The following is a 16459-nucleotide window of genomic DNA, read 5'->3' as shown; positions in this document are numbered from 1 at the left end:
CAACAATGGAACGACAAAGTCACTACAGTAATCAATAGCTTCAATCATTTTAAACCCAACTCCACCAGACCCTTAGAAATTCTCCATGGCTCCATAAGGTTCATCTGTTCCTCAAGCAGCAATTCCATCAATTTGAACAAGCATGGCGGAAATAAAAAGAACATGCAAAAAAATATAAAGCAGCCATTCATCAGGCAAAAAAACCCCAAAAAACCACTACACCTCCAAGCAACTAGAACTCTCTATGAACCATCCAGGCAAACTTTTCGAACTAGTATAGAAGCTCTCCAAACCTGAATTTCAAAACACTTCTACCATTACAGGGGACCACACAGTAGAAGACTACAAAATTCCCTGTGGATATGCTCATCCTTTCATATATCTCTTCCACTCCACCTAACATAATGACCTTCTCTTCTTTGCCAACAGGAGCACCTCAACTCTATCCAGACGGAACCACTCTGACTAGACCCAATCCAAGATTCATTTGTAACCTATAACAAGATCTAGCCCCTTGGCTATCCAATATAATCAATCAATGCCATCTAATAGAAAAGTGATAATCATGCAAATCCTAAAGAAATCAGGCTCTGATCCCAAAATAACTGATCACTATTGCGCAGCCTCCAGACTCGCTTTCTTATCCAAACTAGAAGAAAAATAGTTTACTTCCACCTCCGTGACTTTCTCGAAGAGACCAGAATCTTACATCCTCAGCAATCCAGTTTCAGGAAAGGTCATTAGGTGAATCCGTCCTATTGACCATAACCAATAGTATTTGTCTAAATGCAGACTGGGGATGACTCCATCCTAGTCTTATTAGATCGTTCTGCAGACTTTGACATAGTTTATCACAGCATCCTGAATCAGCGCTTAGATAACACTGGCATTAAATCATCCACTCCCAAAGACCTCACACATATGGAGTGCATCAGGGCTCTGTTCTCATCTGTGTGTTGACATTCATCCAATCTGCGATGATTCAGTCCTTCAACAATGAATGTCACTGTTTGCAGGCAATAGTCAACTTTGTGTTAAAATAGGATCCAACCAAGCTTCTTCCATTGCCAATCTCAACAACTGTCTTAGAACAGTGGTCCAATAGCTCAGCAACCACAAACTCAAACTTAAACCCTCTAAACTCTAACTAAGCCACCAAGGTCAACCCTTGCAATTACTGCTTTCCCTATCAGATAACATTCCTTCAACCCAAAAAATGGGTGCAAAATCTAGATGTTCAACTTGACCAAAAGTTCAAAGGTAGCAAGAGCCTCCTTTATGTACCAATGCCAGATTCAATAATTACACAACTAAGAACATAAGAAGTTGCCATACTGGGTCAGACTATGGGTCCATCAAGCCCAGCATCATGTTTCCAATCCAGGTTACAAGTCCCCCGCAAGAAGCCAAACATTAAGTAGCTCCCATGCTATTAATGCCAGTAATAGCACTGGCTATTCCCTAAGTGAGCTTGATTAATAGCAGTTAATGGATTTCTCCTCCAAGAACTTATCCAAACCTTTTTTAAACCCAGCTACATTAACTGCCTTAATCACATCCTCTGGTAACAAATTCCAGAGCTTAATTGTGAATTGAGTGAAAATGAAATTTCTCCGATTTGTTTTAAATGTGCTACTTGCTAACTTCATGGAGTGCGTCCTAGTATTATCCAAGACCTTTCATGATTTGCAGACCTCTATCATATCCCCCCTTAGCTGTCTCTTCTTCAAGCTGAACAGTCCTAACCTCTTTAACCTTTCATCACCGATCCCTGCGGTGTACCGCAGGGATCGGTGTTGGGACCGGTCCTTTTCAATATCTTTGTGAGCGACATTGCGGAAGGGATAGAAGGTAAGGTATGTCTTTTTGCGGATGACACTAAGATCTGCAACAGAGTGGACTCGCCGGAAGGAGTGGAGAGAATGAGACGGGATTTAAGGAAGATGGAAGAGTGGTCGAAGACATGGCAGCTGACATTCAATGCCAAGAAGTGCAAAGTCATGCATATGGGGAATGGAAATCCGAATGAACTGTATTCAATGGGGGGAGAAAGGCTGATGTGCACGGAGCAGGAGAGAGACCTTGGGGTGATGGTGTCTAATGATCTGAAGTCGGCGAAACAATGTGACAAGGCGATAGCTAAAGCCAGAAGAATGCTGGGCTGCATAGAGAGAGGAATATCGAGTAAGAAAAGGGAAGTGATTATCCCCTTGTACAGGTCCTTGGTGAGACCTCACCTGGAGTATTGTGTTCAGTTCTGGAGACCGTATCTCCGAAGAGACAGAGACAAGATGGAGGCGGTCCAGAGAAGGGTGACCAAAAAGGTGGAAGGTCTTCATCAAATGACTTATGAGGAGAGATTGAAGAATCTAAATATGTACACCCTGGAGGAAAGGAGGAGCAGAGGTGATATGATACAGACTTTCAGATACTTGAAAGGTTTTAATGATCCAAAGACAACGACAAACCTTTTCCGTAGGAAAAAAATCAGCAGAACCAGGGGTCACGATTTGAAGCTCCAGGGAGGAAGATTCAGAACCAATGTCAGGAAGTATTTCTTCACGGAGAGGGTGGTGGATGCCTGGAATGCCCTTCCAGAGGAAGTGGTGAAGACCAGAACTGTGAAGGACTTCAAAGGGGCGTGGGATAAACACTGTGGATCCATAAAATCAAGAGGCCGTCAATAAAGAGTGGGTGGCTAGCCAGAATGACGGTTACTGCCTGGAGACAATACCCTTATTCAATAAACATACACATGGTTACTGTGACTCCAACATCGCTCTAAGCTACAACAGCAAGAGGAAATGTGGAAAAAAGGATTTGCACTCACAAAGTGGGGAGTAGCTGGCTTGTTACGGCGGTTACTACCCCAAACCAAATAAGCCTGATACTTCACTTTCAATGCATATCCAGCATAGCTCTCTGCTTCAACAGCAGGGGAGAAGAAAAACTGATACTTCACGCATATCCAGCATAGCTCTCTGCTTCAACGGCAGGGGAGAAGAAAAACTGATACTTCACGCATATCCAGCATAGCTCTCTGCTTCAACAGCAGGGGAGAAGAAAAAAGGATTCGCACTCACAAAGCGGGGAGTAGCTGGCTTGTTACGGCGGTTACTACCCCAAACCAAATAAGCCTGATACTTCACTTTCAATGCATATCCTGCTTCAACGGCAGGGGAGAAGAAAAACTGATACTTCACGCATATCCAGCATAGCTCTCTGCTTCAACGGCAGGGGAGAAGAAAAACTGATACTACAAGCATATCCAGCATAGCTCTCTGCTTCAACGGCAGGGGAGAAGAAAAACAACCAATAAGGGCTGAACAACACAGTCTGGGTAAAACAAATAAGCATGGGTGTAGCTTGCTTATTGCGGCGGTTACTTCCCCTACTACCCATAACTAATCAAGCTTGATATTTCACTTGGTTGCAGCTCCATCACTGCTCTCTACATTAATGGTGGGGGTGGAAGGGAAATAGAACCAAAGAGCTAAGAGAAACAGATAAGTATGAGAAAAAAATGTGAAGCTTGCTGGGCAGACTGGATGGGCCGTTTGGTCTTCTTCTGCCGTCATTTCTATGTTTCTATCACAGGGGAGCCGTTCCATGCCCTTTAATATTTGGGTTGCCCTTCTCTGTACATTCTCCAGTGCAACTATATCTTTTTTGAGATGCGGCGAACAGAATTGCATACAGTAGTGTGAGAGGGAAGGGACAAGCTCAACTAGGCAAGGTACACAAGTGCAGCATTTCAGTAGCAGGGCCATTATTATGGAATACCATGCCAGAGAACCTCCACCTTGCAACAGACACTAAAATATTTACGAAAGGGTTAAAGACATGGCTATACAAATAGGCATTTCCCAGTTGATACTGTAGCTTTATGATACAGAGAGCATGACATGCTAATTTTAAGGAAAGTTGATCTTGCTGATCATATCAATTATGTACGTCTCTTGTCTGATATGATTTTTTGCTTTTTTATTGATATGTAGGTTTTATTTTGTAACTTGTTGTGATCCTTGGAGTGGCAGGCAATATATACTTTTACATAATAAAGCATGCGAGATTGAGGCCACTTGCAAGGCCTGTATGTGCTGACTCACAGACCCCATCTAATTTTCACTACGAATGCTATTACTATCATCTGTATTTAGCACATGTAGTAGTGTTACAAAAATATGTATTTCTTTATTTAAAATCGTCTGTTAATCACTTAACTAATGTCATCTCTAGTAGTAGTAAATCCTACCTTCAGCCCCAGCACTATGTACGTCCAATAGTTAATTATTAGTATTAACCTCCCTCTCACCCTGACAAGACGGCTATCTGTATAAGCCACGTGTGTTTATCAGTGATTTAACACATCGAGCTGGAGTTTAGTGGGAAACGGTTAAACAGGCTTTAGGTTCTCTGACTTGGGATAAGCTAGTTGATTTTTAGAGGAAGGCGAAGATATGGATTAGTGCACGCCTACATCTATTTGTGTGCTAGGGACGGAGGGAAAAGGTTGGGCCACAGGGCCTCTGAACGACTGGCAGGAATGAGAACAGAGCAGGCCGATCAGGAAGAGCGTCGCACAGGACACGAGTGATAACAAATACCTGTCACAACTGCAAGGACGGAAGGTCGAGTTTTTCCATCTGACCTGCCGCCAGCCCCATTACTCACCACAGCCACTCGAGCTCCAGGACGCCGGGCCGATCCGTGTAAATGTCGGGGACCGAGCAATAAGGGTAACTTGCGGCATAGACCCAATGCTACCGCCATCCTAGCACTGAAAGCGCGCGCGCACACAGCGTAACTCCACGCAAAAAACGTGACGCCTGCGCACGCACCCTAAATAATAGCTTAAATCCAGTGTTGCCAACCTCGCTTTTTTACCGCGAGATTGGGCTTCTTTTCCTAGTCATTCGCGGGTTTTTTTTCCGATTCGCTGGTTGCTTTTAATTGGGCTATTTTTTCTGCCAGTCGCGTTTTTTTTGGGCTGGTTGGGCGGGACTTGTGCTCTGATGTTACAGTGATTGGCTGCTGCTGCGATGAAGCCTGTCCATAGCAGGCACACCCTATCCCTATATTGCAGCAGTAAGCCAATCAGAGCAGGATTCAAATAATGAGCTGCAAAGCCTTGTTGATGGATACCTCAGGAGCACATTTTTGTTGGCAGACCTGGAACGGGAAGGCCAGCAGCAGGGCATTGGAGGGCAACAGCAAAGGAATCTTCAGACTGTGCAGCTACAGCCAGGTATCAGGAGGGGAGGAATTAGTACGTTCGGAGAGGATTGAGAGTGTGGGGGGCCAGAGATGTGCTTGGAGGGGGGGTGGGGAGAGGGGAATGAACGAGAGTGTGGGGGCCAGGGAGGGGAATGAGCGAGTGTGTGGGGGCCAGGGCAGGGGGTGGGGAGAGGGGAATGAGCGAGTGTGTGGGGGCCAGGGAGGGGGGTAGAGGGTGGGGAGAGGGGAATGAGCGAGTGTGTGGGGGCCAGGGTGGGGAGAGGGGAATGAGCGAGTGTGTGGGGGCCAGGGATATGCTCGGAGGGGCTGGTATCTTTTATTTCCTAGCGTGTAGCAGATGGACTCAGGACCAATGGGTATAGTGTACTCCTGTTAGCAGTTGGAGACTGATCAGATTTCAATCTTATGTCAGCCCCTAGTACATATACCCCTGCAGGAACTGCAGCTCCTCAGTATTTTCCGTCTCCAAAGCAGTTAGGGACTATCTGCACGCTCTCTGAGCGTTAGAACCAAAATTCAAGGAAAAACCCAAATTTAAGAAGAAAAGTTTACCTGAAGACTAGCCCCGCTCTCCTGCGGTGATACGCTCGGGTCCCTCCCCCAGTTGAGATTCCCGAGGTGATTTCCGTGGTCCCACAGAGGTGAGCCTCGGTCCGGTGGCCGAATCTCAGCAGGGACTTAGCTCCAGATTTCAGGCACGGCTGAGAGGCAGCGGGTGTATTCCTCGAGCGCGGCGGTGAAGGTATTTGCCCTCTCCCCCCCGCAGCGAAACCGGGAAGCGCCGAAGACAAGGTAAGGTAGAAATCTTCTATGTAAACAGTCTCCGAGGATCGAAGAGAAGAACAGGCCACCGATTGGAGCCAGTGCCGCCGGGTTGATCCTCCCTAGCAGGGCTAGGCCCCGTCTGTTCCCGAGGGTCTACCCACGTGGAGACCCTCCAAGGTCGCCATAATGCCCGCCGTCGCCATCTTGACCCAATTCGCCTCGCCCTTCAACTCGAGCGCACAAATTGAGCTAGACGCACAAGTCCCTTGTGCGCATAAACTTAGGCGCACATAATACCTCACGCGCATAAGTTGTGCGCACGGAACAAGGCGCATATCTGCGGCTAGGCGCACATCTCCGCGCATATCTGAGGCGCACAAGAGTTCATGCGGCCACAGTCATGGCACCTCCAGAGTCGGGCATAAAAGTGCAAGGCCTCTGCCAAGCATGCCACGTCGGAGCCACACAGAGCGAGGAGGCCAACGCCCTGTGCGCACAGTTGGAGGAGGCCCTGGGAGATCCAGGCCAGGGACCAATGCTAGCTCTTCAGGGGGCACCCCGGACCTAGCAGGCCCCAGGGAGTCCACCCGGCACTCGGGGACTCCCAGAGAACCGGCGCCCCTCAACTTAGACCCAGCTTCGATATCCTGGGTGGAGCTGTTCAAGGGGATTCACGCCTTTGTCAGGATGCAAACTGAACCCCAGGAGGTCCAGCCACAGGCGCCTCCGGAGGACCCTCATGCCCCAGGACCCTCTAGGCCTAGGCACAGGTCCACACTGTCCAGAAGTTCCGCCTACGGGGACACAGACCACTCTGAAGAGGAAATTGAGCCCCTGGAAGAAGGGGAACTCCCCCCGGGAACAGAGCCACACCGAACCATGAGCCGCTTCTTCACAAAGGAAGAGCTCCCGGACCTAGTATCCCAATATCTAACTGAACTCGCTATCCCGGGCCAAGGGCCCTCAGGGGAACCTAGCATGAACCCCCTGCTGGAGGGCCTTCATCAGACATCTCGCCATTTTCCTCTCTTACAGGCGGCACAACAGCTAATTGACCTAGAGTGGAATGCTCCAGAGTCCTCATTCAAAGGGGGTCGAGCACTGTCGGCCATGTTTCCCCTGGACCCAGCGACCAAAGAACTCCTGGCGTGCCCTAGGGTGGACGCCATGGTCGGTGCGGTCGCTAAGCGCACTACCATCCCAGTGGAGGGAGGAGCAGCGCTCAAGGACGCTCATGACCAGCGCCTAGAAGCCTTGCTAAAGCAGTCATTCGAGGTTGCAGCTCTGTCCCTTCAGATTGCGGCCTGCTGCACCGTGGTGACGCGTGCCTGCCTATCTCAAGCCAGGAACAGCACTCCGGGAGAGGACATGGAATCAACTCTGTCCTTTCTCACCGACGCGGCTTCCGATCTAGTGTGTACAACAGCCAGAGGAGTCTCGTCCACTGGGGCAGCCAGAAGACAGCTCTGGCTCCGAAATTGGTCAGCGGACGCCTCTTCCAAGACGAGTCTAACAAAGATGCCCTTCAAAGGATCCCTCCTCTTCGGCAGCGAACTAGAGAAACTGGCCAACAAATGGGATGACTCCCCATTACCGCGCCTGCCGGAAGACAAGACGAAGAGAAACCAGCGTCCCTTCCATAGATCCGCCAGAGGCAGAAGCTCACAGCGCTTCAACCCTTTCAAAAGCAACTATCGAGCACCCCGCCCTACGGGCAGGAACCAGTCCTTTCGGAACAAGCACACCAAGAGAGGAACCAGCGCGGGTGCAGGCTCCGGCTGCACCCCACAATGAGAATCAGCCGACCCATCCAAGGGAAGATGCTATAGGGGCAGACTAGCCTTATTCTACCGCAGATGGGTCGAGATAACTACGGACAAATGGGTCCTGGCCATCATCCGGGAGGGTACTACCTGGACTTCATTCGAACTCCCCCCGACAAATTCGTGGAATCTCCCTGCCACGACCCCCTCAAGAGGGCGGCAGTGGAAGCTACACTGAACAGGCTTCTGACCCTCGAGGCCATAACCCCGGTGCCTATACGGGAAATGAATGCTGGACATTACTCCATTTACTTCATCGTACCCAAAAAAGAGGGCACATTCAGGCCCATCCTAGACCTCAAGTCGGTCAACCGCCACCTAAGGGTTCCCCGCTTCCGCATGGAAACCTTACGATCTGTCATACGGGCAATACAAGCAGGAGAGTTCCTCACATCCCTGGATCTGTCGGAGGCCTACTTACACATCCCAATGCATCAGGAACACCAGCGCTTCCTACGCTTCAAGGTCCTGAATCGTTACTATCAGTTCCGGGCACTACCCTTCGGGTTAGCCACAGCACCCCGGACGTTCACCAAGGTAATAGTAATAGTGGCGGCAACACTCAGGAAGGAGGGAGTCCTCGTTCATCCCTACCTGGACGATTGGCTGATCAGGGCGAAGTCAACGGAGGAAAGCCACCAAGCAACCAGCAGAGTCATAGCACTACTGGAAAGCCTAGGATGGGTGGTCAACATAAACAAAAGCTCCCTACAGCCCGCACAGTCGCTGGAATACCTAGGCGTCCAATTCGACACCAAGGAAGACAAGGTCAGCCTGACCCCCGCGAGGAGGTCAAAGCTGCGGGGCCGGCTTCAGACCTTGCTGAGCGTTCCTCGTCCCACAGCATGGGATTACCTGCAAGTCCTCGGACTGATGGCGTCCAGGCTGGAAGTAGTGCCATGGGCGCGAGCACACATGAGACCTCTACAGCGCTCACTTCTAACGCGGTGGAGTCCACGGTCCCAGAACTACACCGTACGCCTTCCACTCCCGGGCAGCGTCCGGACCCAGCTACGGTGGTGGCTGCAGAACAGCCACCTGAGCCAGGGATCAAGCCTATCCTCCCCAACCTGGACCCTGCTCACCACAGATGCCAGCCTACACGGATGGGGAGCACACTGCGAAGAGCTGACTGCCCAAGGGCAGTGGAACGCAGAAGAGGCGGGATGGAACATCAACCACCTAGAAGCGCGGGCAGCCAGATTAGCCTGCCTGCGGTTTGCGCACAGACTTCAAGGCAAAGCGGTCAGAGTGATGTCGGACAACGCCACGACGGTGGCCTACATCAACCGACAGGGCGGAACCAGAAGCCAACAGGTGTCCCTAGAAATAGACCTCCTGATGGCGTGGGCGGAAGCAAATCTCCAGGAGATCTCGGCCGTCCACATTGCCGGGAAAGACAACATCGCGGCAGACTTCCTCAGCAGAGAAAGTCTAAACCCAGGAGAATGGAAACTGTCATCCACAGCCTTCCAAATGATAGTGGATCGGTGGGGGATCCCAAACATGGACCTTCTGGCAAGCAGATCCAACACTCAAGTACCCAGATACTTCAGCCGCAGACGGGACCCGCAGTCTCAGGGGATCGATGCCCTGGCCTCCGGGGACCCTTTTATACGCCTTCCCGCCATGGCCCTTGCTGGGCGCAATCATTCACAAGATACAGCGATACAGGGGACTAGTTCTCCTGGTGGCCCGGGATTGGCCAAGAAGACTGCTGGCAGGGAACCCACTACTCCTGCCGCCGCACAGAGACCTGCTCCAACAAGGCCCGATCCTTCACGAGGACCCGACTCAATTCTCGCTTACGGTCTGGCCATTGAGAGGGCTTGACTGAGGAAGAGCGGATACTCGGTGGCAGTAATAGATACTCTCAGACAAGCACGCAAGTTTTCCACATCTCTTACGTACACAAGGATTTGGAGAGTCTTCAAGGCCTGGTGCGAAGACCACAACGTCAAGCCACGCCCCTCCAGAGTTCCTGTGATCCTGGAATTCTTACAGAATGGGCTACAGCAGGGTCTGTCCCTCAATTCCATCAAGGTAGAGATAGCATTGTCATGCTATGGCTCCAGGAGCGAGGGCAACAGCATAGCCTCGCACCCGGATGTATCACGCTTCCTGAAAGGAGTCTAACACATTCGCCCACCTCTAAGGTGGACGGTACCTCTGTGGAACCTCAACCTCATCTTGGAGTTCCTAGCGGGATCCGCCTTCAGACCCCTCCGAGGCCTATCTCTCAGTCTGTTAACCTTAAAGACAGTGTTCTTGCTGGCCGTGTGTTCGGCCCACCGCATCTCGGAGCTACAAGCACTGTCCTGCCGTGAACCTTCTTCAGATTCACCCCGGGGTCCATCCAACTACGCACAGTTCCCTCCTTCCTCCTCAAAGTGGTCTCACACTTCCACCTCAATCAAACCATCGCACTACCAACGATGGACGGCGTGAAGAACTCTGGAAAAGACCGTAGCCTACGTCACCTCGACATCAGCAGACTCCTAGCCAGATATTTGGAAAGGTCGGAACCGGTACGAAAGACAGACCACCTTTTCGTCCTTCACAGCGGAAAGAGGCAAGGGGAAGCGGCCTCGCGGGCCCATTCAACCAGAGCCCAGCGGTGTCCTGGGCAGAGACTAGAATGCTGTCACCTGCGGACATCTGCAGAGCGGCAACGTGGTCCTCTATCCACACTTTCTCCAGATTCTACCGTCTGGACGTACAGGCTCAGGAGGACACGGCATTGGCAAGGACAATTCTAAGTGGACCACGGGCAGCCTCCCACCCGATTCGGGAGTAACTTTTATACATCCCATTGGTCCTGAGTCCATCTGCTACATGCTAGGAAATGGAGAAATTACTTACCTGATAATTTCGTTTTTCTTAGTGTAGACAGATGGACTCAGCATCCCACCCTGGGCTGCCCTGAGGCATTGTGCCAATGAGTTGCGGGTAAGCCATGTCTTTATTTACCTAAGACGTCCACCCTGCCCGGTGTCGACGCTTTCCGGTTGAGTACACTGGCGGTCTTCCAGCTATAGTCAACCAATCAGTTCAAGTTAATCAAGTTTAATCGAGTTTAAACGTTCTAACAAGTTAGTTAAGTTAACCATAATATGAAGTTAATCAATCAGTCAGTCACATATATATCCACAATGCTTTTCAAGGAAGAATACTGAGGAGCTGCACTTCCTGCAGGGGTATGTGTACTAGGGCAGTGATGGCTAACCTATGACATGCGTGTCAGAGGTGACACGTCGAGACTTTTTGCTGACACGCGCAGCGTTTCGTGGACTATCGGGAATTTTTTTTTTAATCGGCTGAGCCGAGCCTTTTTTTTTTTAATCGGCTGCGCCGACCCTTTAAAACTAGTTTTTTAGTATCCCCCCACCCTCCAGACCCCTCCACCCCCCAATGCCTCCGGGCGCAGCGACAGGCAGGGCCGCGGCCCGAAGAAAAAGATCACGTTCAAACGCGCTGATGCTCCTCCTCCTTCTTGCCTGTGCGGCCCCGGAAGTAAACGTTGCCGGAGCCACGTGGGCTGGAAGGAGGTGAAGCATCGGTGCGTGCAGAAGAGGAGCAGCGCTTGCGTTTACGGGCAGCCGCAAATCCCAAGTCGCAGCGGCCCGAGAAGAGGAAGAGGCCTGGTAGCAGGGCTGCCGCAGAGCCCATCCTGCGACGACAGGCGAAGAGGAGGCCCAGAGGTGAGAGAGAGGCTGAGGGTCTGTAGAGGGTGTGTGTGTGTGCATGTATGAGATGAGTTGAGAGATTGTGTGTGAGAGTGAGGACTTGAATGTTTGCAGAGACAGCATGTGAGAGCCTCTGTGTGTGTGAGAGAGACAGCATGTGCCAGTGAGAGACTGTGTGTATGAATGATTGTATGAGAGAGAGCATGTGACAGAGCCTGTGTGTGTGTAAGAGAGAGAAGAGCATGTGAGAATGAGAACCTGTGTGTTTGAGGGAAGAAGATGGAGAGATATGTATGAATGCATCCAGGCAACCAAGGGAATGTTTACCTCAACAGGGGACAACATTCCTTCTCCTATCTTGGATATGGAAGAATGCTCCTGCCATCTACTCTGAGCGGTATATGAAGGATTCGAAAACTCCTCAAGCATCAGCAACAGCGATAGCGGCACGCAGGCTAGCTTGGCTGAAGGCCAGTGCCATATGGGAGGAATTACACGATAAGCTGGCCAATCTCCCATGCACAGAAGACAACCTGTTTGGAGAGCGATTCCACGACAGTTAATAAACTAAAGGATCAGGCTCTCGCAGTACAATCGTGGACTCCAGCATCTTCCAAAAGATATTACCATTTGTCTCGTAGTCAACAATTCTCTCGCAGACCTTACCGTACCTATCAACCATTCAGAACACAATCTTATCCTGTATATCAAAGACAGCAAACGCACCCCCCTCAGCAACAGCAGCAGAGAAGGGGAAAACCACGGTCACAAAGACAACAACCGCAGCAAGCAGCGGCCCCAGTGAAAAACTCACAGTTTTTAGGTATCAGGCCACCACCTCCCCCGATGGAAGCCCCTCCCGGACGAATTACAGCTTGCTTTACCGCCTGCGAGACCATAACATCGGATCAGTGGGTTCTGGAAATAGTAAAGAATGGATATCAACTTCAGTTTATAACCAAGCCCCAAATTCCACATCTAGCAACTCCGGGACCGAAAACACTACACCCCCAGCTCGCCTAAGAGATTGCCCTACTTCAACATCAAAGGGCTATCAGATACATCCCTCGGGCGGGCCATTGCAAGGGCTTCAACTCCCCATATTTCCTAATTCCAAAGAAACCGGGGGGTTACTGACCTATTCTGGACCTCCGAGACTTGAACAAATGGATAGTTCGGGAAAAATTCAAGATCGTTTCCCTGAAGTCCATTCTTCCCTTATTACAGCCCAAGGGCTGGATATGCTCCATAGATCTGAAGGATGCTTACACACACATGCCAATCCATCAATCCTCTTGGCAATACCTGTGCTTTCAATATCACCAACAGTATTACCAATACAAGGTCCTGCCCTTTGGCCTCTCGGCAGCACCCAGGGTGTTCACCAAATGTATGGTGGTGGTGGTGGCCCACCTTAGTCAACAAGGTAGGACGATCTTTCCATACCTGGACAACTGGTTAATAATAGCTTCGGACCCAGTCTTATTGAAGGATCATCTCACCAGAGCAATCAATTGCCTTTAGAAACTGGGGTTGATCATCAACTATCCAAAATCAACCCTGCAACCTACACAAGTTCTGCAATTCACAGGAGCTAGTCTGGACACCATTCGCACCAGAGCATTCCTTCCGGAAGACAGGAAGCTGTCAATGCGTTCTCTGCTTCGATCACTGTGGGAACACAGTGTCCAACGGCTCGAAACATTTTAACAGTCGAGTCACATGGCGGCAGCGAATTTTACGGTGCCGAACACGAAACTTCACATGAGACTCTTGCAGTGGAGTCTGAAACACCAGTGGAAACAGCATTCACATCCACTGGAGAACCGTATAACATTGACGGCTCAGATGAAAAAGGATATCAACTGGTGGCTCCTCGCACCCACAATGGACAAAGGAGCCTTGTTCAACCCTCCACAACACAATGCAGTCCTCACCACAGATGCATCCCGGAAAGGCTGGAGAGCTCATCTCGACCTCTGGGAGACGCAAGGTCTATGGTCACTAGCCGAACAGACCCTGCAAATCAATCAAGCGGGACTCGTACACATTGAGCGGGCGTCTGGACTGATCCTTGGTACTACAGGAACGAAAATTATCAGGTAAGAAACTAATTTTCCTTTCCCTGTACGTACCAGGATCAGTCCAGACTGCTGGGATGTACCCGAGCCGCCTTAAATGGGGTGGGACACAAAGTCCCGCTTGAAGCACACCGCTGCCAAAGGAATCTGCAGTTGGATCCCGAACATCCAACCGGTAGTGTTTAGCAAACGTGTGCAAGGACTTCCAGGTAGCCGCTCTACAAATTTCCTGGGGTGAAACACAGTGACATTCCGCCCATGATGCCGCCTGCGAACGGATAGAAGGAGCCTTAAGGCCATCTGGAACTGATCGTCCGTGACATGTGTAAGTGGAAGCAATAGCGTCCTTGAGCCAATGAGCGATGGTAGTTTTGGAAGCCTTAGATCCCTTCTTCGGACCATACCATAAGACGAAAAGATGATCTGAAGTATGAAAATCATTTGTGACTTCCAGGTATCGTAACAGCATCCTGCAAACATCTAGTCGTCGTAAGTCGCGACCGTGCGAAGAACTGATCTCCTCCTCAGAAAAGGAGGGTAGGAGGACCGGATGTCTCCTTGTACTGCGCTCACTTTTAGACTATGGAATGGATGGAGGGCCCAGATGGTAGGCTCCCGTAGATACTGGTACTCCACCCCGATTAGAGGGTGCGAAGCGTTTCCTGCTGGGAAATCGGGAAATTGGTTCCAAGTATGGCAAACGAAGGGGATACACTCTCTGGGTCAGGTTTGGCAGGATCAAAGGGTGTTGCCTTTTGAGGACCTGAGAACTAAATATGGTCTCACAGTAAAAGATCAGTATGCTTATTTACAGCTAAAACATTTTCTTACCTCTAAAGAGGTGCGGATGGATTTGATTAAGGGGAAAACCTTGGTGGAAAGTTACTGCAACAAAGCTCATCTCGTTAGAGGGGCTATATCTAAGCTATATGTAGTGCTTAATTGAATGGGGCCTTTTACAGAGACTCACCTGAAAGCATGGGAATTGGATTTGGGAGGATCTTGGACAGAGGGAGACTGGGATGCCTGCTTTCAGGAGGTGAGTCGCAGCTCTTTATCAGCACAATTATTAGAACAAAGTTATAAGATGTTGTTTTGCTGGTATTTAACACCATATAAATTACATAAAATGAGGATTAAACAAGATAATTTGTGCTGGAGAAAATGTGGGAAGGTGGGGGATTTCTATCATATGTGGTGGACATGTCCGGTAATTAAACAATTGTGGGAGAAGGTGGAAGTGTGGCTAAGGAACTTACTGCAAACAAATTTTTGTTGGTCTGCACAGGGGGCATTGTTACATGCTTCTCTGACTGAGGTTTCTTCGCTACAACAGGCATTTGTCAGGGCCGTTGCTTTGGCTGTGCGAGGAGAGATTGCAAAAAGTTGGAAGCAGGAAAAGGCACCTTCCTTAACTTCGGTGCTGCAGAGACTGAAAGGGATACATTACATGGAATATCTCACGGCATTGAGAAGAGATAATGTAAAACGCTTTACGGAGGGTTGGCTGGTATTTCAATCCTGGATTGACAAACACGATAGCTCCAAGGGTGGGGGAGGGGTGGGTAGAGGGGACAGGAGGGGGTTAAATAATCTGTAATGTTAAGATGCAGTATGGAATGTAATAGTTCTGACGGTGAAATGTCTGTTTCTGTTTGTGTACAGTGTCATAACTTACCGTTTAATAAAAAGTTAATTATAAAAAAAAAAAAAAGAAAAGGAGGGTAAATCTACCGACTGGTTGACATGAAAAGACGAGACCACCTTCGGCAAAAAGGAAGGTACCGTCCTCAGCGATACTCCCGACTCCGTGATTCATAGGAAAGGTTCCCTGCATGATAATGCTTTTATCTCGGAAACCGGATGCGCTGAACAAATAGCCACGAGAAAAACCATCTTGAGAGTTAAATCTTTCAAAGTGGCTCGCTTAATGGGCTCAAATGGGGAAGTGCAGAGACCACGGAGAACCAAATTCAAACTCCAGGATAGACAAAGCGGCCGTACTGGAGGACGTAAATTCTTGACCCCGCGTAAAAAACGAATAACATCTGAATGCTGCGCAATGGTAGAACCTTCAGTCTTACCATGCAAACAGCCCAAGGCTGCAACCTGGACCCGAAGGGTTATAAGCGAGCCCCTTTCTCAACCCTTCCTGCAAAAACGACAAAATATGCACTATCGTGGCCCTCTGTGGGGACATCTTCAACCCATCGCACCATGACTCAAAAACCTTACATATCTTGACACATGCCAGGGAAGTGGAGGTCTTGCGAGTTCTGAGAAGAGTAGCAATCACGGCCTTCAGATAACCTTTCCTTCTGAGTTGCCTCCTCTCATAAGCCAAGCCGCTAGACAAAAGCGATCCACCTGATCGAAAGATATGGGGGGTCTTGACGCAGCAGGGTTGATATATGGCTCAGACGCAATGGGCCGTCGACGGCTAGGGTGACGAGATCTGCAAACCACGGTCTCCTTGGCCACTCTGGGGCTACTAGGATAACCATCCCCGCGAAAACGGCCTCTGAACGATCTGAAGGAGCGAAATTGCTTGGGCTTGTCCTCAGGAAGTTTGTACACCTTGTTGTCCCCCAAATCTATAATGAGTTGCTCCAGTTCATCCCCAAACAGCAATTTTCCTTTAAAAGGAAACGAACCCAATTGAGATTTGGAAGAGGCATCTGCCGACCAGTGTCTAAGCCACAAGAGCCGCCTTGCTGAAACCGCGGACACCATGGTGCGCGCAGAAGATCATACAATGCATCCGCTGTGTAGGTGACCGCGGACTCTATGCGGTTAGCCTGCTCTGTCTAGTCAGGAGGAAGCTCCTGGGCGGTAAGTAACTGTTGAACCCAGCAAAGAGTAGTCC

The 16459-nt window shown here is 49.8% G+C and overlaps 1 protein-coding gene across 1 annotated transcript in view; it reads right to left on the bottom strand.

Annotated features, from left to right (window-relative positions):
* Nucleotides 1-4881, bottom strand: part of GATD3A (glutamine amidotransferase like class 1 domain containing 3A) — a 45215-nt gene extending 40334 nt beyond the window's left edge. The window contains exon 1 of the mRNA XM_029578290.1: nucleotides 4675-4881. Within this exon, the coding sequence (XP_029434150.1) occupies nucleotides 4675-4773 (99 nt within the window). The 5' untranslated portion in view covers nucleotides 4774-4881. The remainder of the gene's footprint in view (nucleotides 1-4674) is intronic.
* Nucleotides 4882-16459: the final 11578 nt, after the last annotated feature.

Source organism: Rhinatrema bivittatum, chromosome 15, assembly GCF_901001135.1.
Source record: "Rhinatrema bivittatum chromosome 15, aRhiBiv1.1, whole genome shotgun sequence".
Classification (NCBI taxonomy): domain Eukaryota; kingdom Metazoa; phylum Chordata; class Amphibia; order Gymnophiona; family Rhinatrematidae; genus Rhinatrema; species Rhinatrema bivittatum.
The sequence above is the reverse complement of the archived record's forward strand: the minus strand, read 5'-3'. Positions and strand labels throughout refer to the sequence as shown.